This window comes from Microtus ochrogaster, linkage group LG8 (assembly GCF_000317375.1).
Source record: "Microtus ochrogaster isolate Prairie Vole_2 linkage group LG8, MicOch1.0, whole genome shotgun sequence".
Taxonomy (NCBI): domain Eukaryota; kingdom Metazoa; phylum Chordata; class Mammalia; order Rodentia; family Cricetidae; genus Microtus; species Microtus ochrogaster.
Window position 1 is genome coordinate 15,471,478 of NC_022033.1, and position 6,300 is coordinate 15,477,777.

Below are 6,300 nucleotides of genomic sequence, written 5' to 3' on the forward strand. Positions count from 1 at the left end.
GCAGGGAGCTGCAGAAGCACACTCACTGGGCAGGGAGCTGCAGAAGCACACTCACTGGGCATTGTTTCCATTGCTCTCTTCATCAATGATTCCAGGCACAGCCTTTCCTGCCGCTCGGCTAATTTCCCTAAAAGCAAAACATTAAAATCTAATAAGCAAAGAAGTCGGGGAATTTCACACTGCCTTCATCAAACAGTAAATATCAACTAGACAAAAGGACTCTGTATTTTAGCAGTTTTTAAAAAGGAAATAAAAGCACACACCCACATACCCACATTCTTTTCTGATGCTTGCAAAAATTACCATTAAAAAATTAGGCTCGGTCCAGGCATGGTGGTGTAGGCATTTATCCCAAGCACTAGGGAGGTAGAGGCAGAGAGATCTCTGAGTCCAGACCAGCCTGGTCTACAGAGTGAGTTCTAGGCTACCTAAGGCTACAAAGGATGTCTCAAAAAACAAAGCAACAATAAACCGTGACTATTACAACAAAAAACTTAGGCTTGGGCTGGGGCTCAGCTGGAAGAGTGCTGGCCTAGCACACACCAGGCCCTGAGTTCAATTCCTAAGACCACATAAACAGTCTGCTGGTACACTGATGTAATCTCAACACTTAGGAGGGAAGAACAGCATGATCAGGAGTTCAAAGCTAGCCTGGGCTATGTGAGACTGACTCCAAAAAATTAAAAAAAGGAATCAACTAGACAAATATTTAGTTCAGTTACTTTTTGTGTTGTTTTAAGAAGAGAGGCTTAAAAAGAGGGAGGATGCAAAGTTGGGGTGGGAAGATGGTGTGAATCTGAGGAATTAAGGGGAGGAATAGGGGGTAATATGACTGAAATACATTGTATGAACTTCTCAAAGAATGAACATATAATAAGGAAGGAAGAAGGGAGTGAGGGAAGGAGGGAGTGAAGGAGGGCCCATGGAGCACTGGTTGGCATGGTTGGCACTCACTCTTTAGCCAAGACTGGCCTCAGAATTGAGCCAATCTTTTTGTATTATACTCCCAGGTGTGAGGATTACAGGAGTGTTCAACCACACTGTCTCAGTCTCTCCATCTTCGGTCCTAAGGAAAGCGCCTGTACCCTAGATCCACACTCTACCCTGTATAACTAGGGTCAGCAGAGTACTTGCAGATGGCAAGCTCGAGTGTAGAATGAGTAATTTCCAATGTGGGAGAAAGCTCATGGGGCACCTGATACTGGCTTCTCATGTACCCATTTTCCAATTCTAAAAGCCCCTCATCTGTTTTAGGATCCAGAGCAATGAAAGCTGACAGTCTCAGTCTCCATGAGGTGAAATCAGGGTCAGTTCAGGCTGGGCATGGGTCTGAAGATGGCTCAAACAGCATATCTTGGAGCTATTACTCGGTTGTTTTTAGGGTTTTTTTTTTTTTTTAGATTTATTACATATACAGTGTTCTGCCTATATGTATGCTTGCACACCAGAAGAAGGCACCAGATCTCATTATAGATGGTTGTAAGCCACCATGTGATTGCTGGGAATTGAACTCAGGACCTCTGGAAGAACAGCCAGTGCTCTTAACCTCTGAGCCATCTCTCCAGCCCAGTTATTACTCTTGTGGGAATGGTGAGACCAAATCAAATCATGCTACCTCTAGATGCTGTCGCAAACAGTTATGAATTAGGAAACTTTAAAACTTGTTGGAAGGTAGCTCTGGAGGAACACAAGTCATTCCAGCACTTGGGAGGGTAAGGCAGGAAGATCACAAGTTTGAGACCAGACTGGGCTACATATAGAGAACTGGTCAAAAAAAATTAAAATATGAAGTGGGGGAGAAGATGACGACCTGACAAACACACAAAGACAGTCAGCTACACAAACAGGAATGGAAATCTGAGAGCAGAGGAACTGCGGTCTTAGCGCTGTGGCTCCTTCAGTCACTCCACACTCAAAGCCTACTCTACTGCTGCACATTCCCGTGACCCAAAGCAATAAAGTTTCTTTACTGCTCAATCCTGCCTGGATGGGGTTTTCTTTTACTTGGAGTGGAGAGAGAATATACTGACCAAAGGTAAATGTGAAGTTTCCAATGATGAAAGAATAGGTTTTTTTTTTAAAATATTTATTTATTTATTTAATATGTATACAATATTTTGTCTGTGTGTATGCCTGCAGGTCAGAAGAGGGCAGCAGACCTCATCACAGATGGTTGTGAGCCACCATGTGGTTGCTGGGAATTGAACTCAGGACCTTTGGAAGAGCAGGCAATGCTCTTGACCTCTGAGCCATCTCTCCAGCCCCCTGATGAAAGAATAGTTTTGGAGAATAATAAATAAAACATAAAGGCCAAGAAAGGAGGGAGGTGTGGCAGTGAGAAGGTGTGAAACGAATGGAAGCCACATGAAGGGCATTCTGCTTTCAGCGCCCTTACCTGTTCAACACTCCATCTGAAACCAGAGCTTCCTTGGGATGGAAATACTTGTAATATACATTTCTAACCACAGCATCTTATGGGGCAAAAGAGGAAGGCACATTTTAGATTAGAAACAACCCTGACATAGAGACTCATCCAAATTTTGAAATAAAAAGAAACCAAGAACTGTTCAAATCCCTCCCACTTTAGTGTACTAGTTCAGTGTACCAGTGAACTCAGGATGGTGACCATGTCACCTTGGGAAGGTCTTCCCCCAGTGATCAGCAGGTCGAGAGGGCTATGATACAAACATTAAATAGGCAATCAGTACCTTTGTTTAAAATACTAACAACCAGCGGGAGGCAGAGGCAGGCGGATCTCTGTGAGTTCGAGACCAGCCTGATCTACAGAGCTAGTTCCAGGACAGGCTCCCCACCCCACAGAGAAACCCTGTCTCGAAAAACAAAAACAAACAAACAAAAAAATACTAACAACCATACCAATAACAGTTCAGTGAGTAAATGCACTTGCCACCAAGCCTAACAGCATGAGTTTGAACCTTGAAATCCACATGGCGGAAGGAGAGAATCAACTCCCCAACATTGTCCTATGACCCCCATATGTACACTGTGGCACACACAAATAAATAAAATGTAGTGAGATAATAATCACCATTATTAACCATGATTCCATATTCTTCTAGAAGAAAGTTGATATTGGTATCAAATCTGGATTCTCCCCCTTCTCCCAGCATCACAAGGATATCTCCACCACCGTCAAGGTACTTCTTCAGGACTTCAAACTATGTGAAGGGAAAAGCAGACTGTGAATATGGTCAAAAGACTTTTGTTTAAAATATCCATACCATGAATAAAACCTTAACTAACTAAAAAGAAACATTTCAAATCTATAAACTATTTAAATGTTCTTAGAATAGTATATATTTTCTCACTGTTCAAGATCATCTCCTCTGTGGGTGGTGGTGCATGTTTTTAATCCCAGCAAAGGCAGAGGCAGGAGGATCTCTGTGAGTTAGAGGCCTGCCTGGTCTACACAGTGAATTCCTGGATGCCAGTAGAATGTAAAACAAAAACACACAAAGACCCATCTCCAGGTTTACCTTTGAACATCAAAGCTCTAACATGCTCAAACAGGGACAGGGGACGTAGCTTAGGTGATAGAAGTGCTCCCCCAGTAGATACTAGATCCTGGATAAAACAGTGGTGCACACCTATAAGAGGACCCAACACTTAGGAGTAGCATCCACCTGTATTATAAATGCCACCGTTTTTGTTATGGGTTTCAATGCACTGATAAGCTGGGCATGGTGGTGCAGGCCTGTAATTCCAGGACTCAGAAAGTGGACGTAGGAGGATTACAGATTTGAGGCCAGCCTAGGGTACACAGGAGTTTTCCTATGTTCAAAGTAAATTTAAGGCAAAGACATGCTCCTGGCCCTTGCCTACCTTCCCTGTGGGTTAAGGACTCCATGGATTACCACCGTTCATTGCCAGATGGGGAAATGACTACTTCAGGAAACCCAGTAGGTCTAGAACGGAGACTCCAACCCACGAGTTCAGGTCCTTGCTTGCTCCTGGTCTCCTCTCTTGTTTTCTATATGAATATTCTGTATAAATATTCCTTACCTCAGCTGCAGTGAATTTTTCCCTCGGTCCAGCTGTAATCCATAGTTTCACCCCAATTAACTTCTCAGATGTGATTTCATCTTTTAAGCTATAAATAAGATTTTAAGAGCAAGTTAGATCCATAATTTAAACCAATTTATAAATTATTTTAGCCTCTTAACTATATGGCACCATAAAGGCTGAGACAGGGGCATAGAAGAGCCTCTCTCCCGAAGTGAGATCCTCTCTCACTAGGTGAGAGCCCCTCTCACGAGTGCCCTGGAGGCATCTGGCCTTAGTTGAGATCTCCCAATAAGCAAAGGAGTTCAAATGAACTCACACTAAAGAATAAAGAAGTCTTCCAAAGATTAATCAATTCTTCTATTAGTTTCTCTATATTTTAAGACAGGGTCTCATAGAGCTCAGGCTGGCCCCAAACTTACTATGTAGCCAAATCTAACCTTAAACTCTTACTCCATCTACCGCTACTTCCCCAGTGCTGAGATTACAGGCACATGCCACCAAGCCCGGCTCTAACCTTAATCTATACAACGATGTTTTCACTCATTGAAAAAAGAAAAAAAAAACATTTAAGGACCGGAACTGGAATTTAGTACTTGCCGAGCTTATGCAAGGTTTTGGTTCAACCTTCATGACAAGGGGGAAAAGAACATTTAAAGAAGGCACATTTAAACAAAGAGACATTCTCATTTAACTCTCACTTTTCCTTCCCTAAACTGAGATTTTAAACCGACTTAAAATATGGAGAATAACTTCTCTGCCTTTTGGCTGAGATCAAGTATAAAAAATGGGGAAACTTCTGACATCTTTCAATACTGTATATGCATAATTATGAATCTTTGATTTTATGGGGCAACTTAATAACATTCAGTTTGATCTTCAAAATATTAACCAAGAAATCGTTAAATTGAGCCCCTCCCACTTAAACAACGAAAGTTAAGAAATTACTATTCAGTTCTATTGTAAGCCACCATTAGCACTTAGAAAGCAGTGCCCAAGATCATGGTCACCTCTGAATCTTCCAATTACTCCGAAGTCTTTTCTGCAAAGATTTGTAGCCAGTATTGGTGGTAAACACCTCCTTTTTGTATGCATTGAAAACAATGGTACTCCGCACCTCCTTCTCCATGGTTACCTGATAAAGCAAACCAGAGAAGCAGCATTTTAAAAGTGCCCTGTAACACTGGTGAAGGATACACAGCTGCACCTACATGTAAAACCCTAATGATTCTCAAAGGCTGAGAGGGAAATACATAATCATAGCTGAAAAACCGGTGGCCAAAGCCAATCCTGCCTGTGCCTGGCTTTCGCTTTCAGGCTGGTCTCTGGCTCTCCTACCAGCCTACTTTCATGACCTTGCCACCACCCTCCCGTTGTACACCAAGATCCTATTTCCAAAGTAATTCCTCACCGCTCACTACCATCAAGTTTAGCTCTCGAGATTTTAGGCAAACTTAATTTTATGAAATAAGACCTTACCATAAATGCTCCTCCAAAACATACCATGTATCTGACACCCTTTCTTGTCAATACATACAGAGCAACTCTTTCAAATAACCACATAGTATTGTTTTAAGGATGTTGCACAAATATTTAACCAACCATAACTTTAGTGACATGTTATTCAATTTTGTTAGTAAAATACTAAAAACATTCCTAGATTCGTTTTTCAATTTTTATTTTTTGGGACAGGGTCTCACTATGTAGCCTTGGCTGTCCTAGCACTCATTATGTAGACTCACCTGCCTCTGCCTGAAAGTTCTGGAATTAAAGGCCTGCAAACCCCATGCCTGGCTAGAGCCATTTTATTTTTATTTATATATATACGTATGGGTATGTACATGTGCCTACAGAGGCCAGAGACTTACAAATGGTTATATGTCACCTGATGTGCTGGGAAAACCAGGGTCATCTACAAGAGCAGTATATTTCAACTACTGAGCCATCTCTCCATCTCTCTCAAAACATTCTGAATGTGAAGTTTTGTGTATTTTGCAGCATTAGATTACTATCTGTTGAATGGTTAAATAATATGCAAACTGCCCTCCAAAACACTAATCGTTTGTACTTTCATTAACAAATTGTTTCCATTCAACAAAATTTTCCAGTCTTTGTCAACTTTACCAACAAAATACAAAAGTATCCCTATTCATGACTTTGCTTTTCAAGGGTTGTTACTGGGTTAAATGTGATTTGAAATTTAATTGTTGTTTGTTTTTCAAGACAGAGTTTCTCTGTGAAACAGTCATGGCTCTCTTGTAACTCGCTTTGTAGACC

At 41.5% G+C, this 6,300-nt stretch overlaps 1 protein-coding gene across 2 annotated transcripts in view; it reads right to left on the reverse strand.

Moving 5' to 3' along the window:
- Nucleotides 1–6,300, reverse strand: part of Ift52 (intraflagellar transport 52) — a 30,470-nt gene that overhangs the window by 21,120 nt on the left and 3,050 nt on the right. For both annotated transcript variants that reach the window (XM_005362976.3, XM_026787229.1), the window contains exons 2-6: nt 5,034–5,158; nt 4,024–4,111; nt 3,050–3,179; nt 2,396–2,471; nt 56–127 (exon numbers count right to left, since the gene is read on the reverse strand). In XM_005362976.3, coding sequence (XP_005363033.1) covers nt 56–127; nt 2,396–2,471; nt 3,050–3,179; nt 4,024–4,111; nt 5,034–5,152 — 485 coding nt within the window. In that variant the 5' untranslated portion in view covers nt 5,153–5,158. The remainder of the gene's footprint in view (nt 1–55; nt 128–2,395; nt 2,472–3,049; nt 3,180–4,023; nt 4,112–5,033; nt 5,159–6,300) is intronic.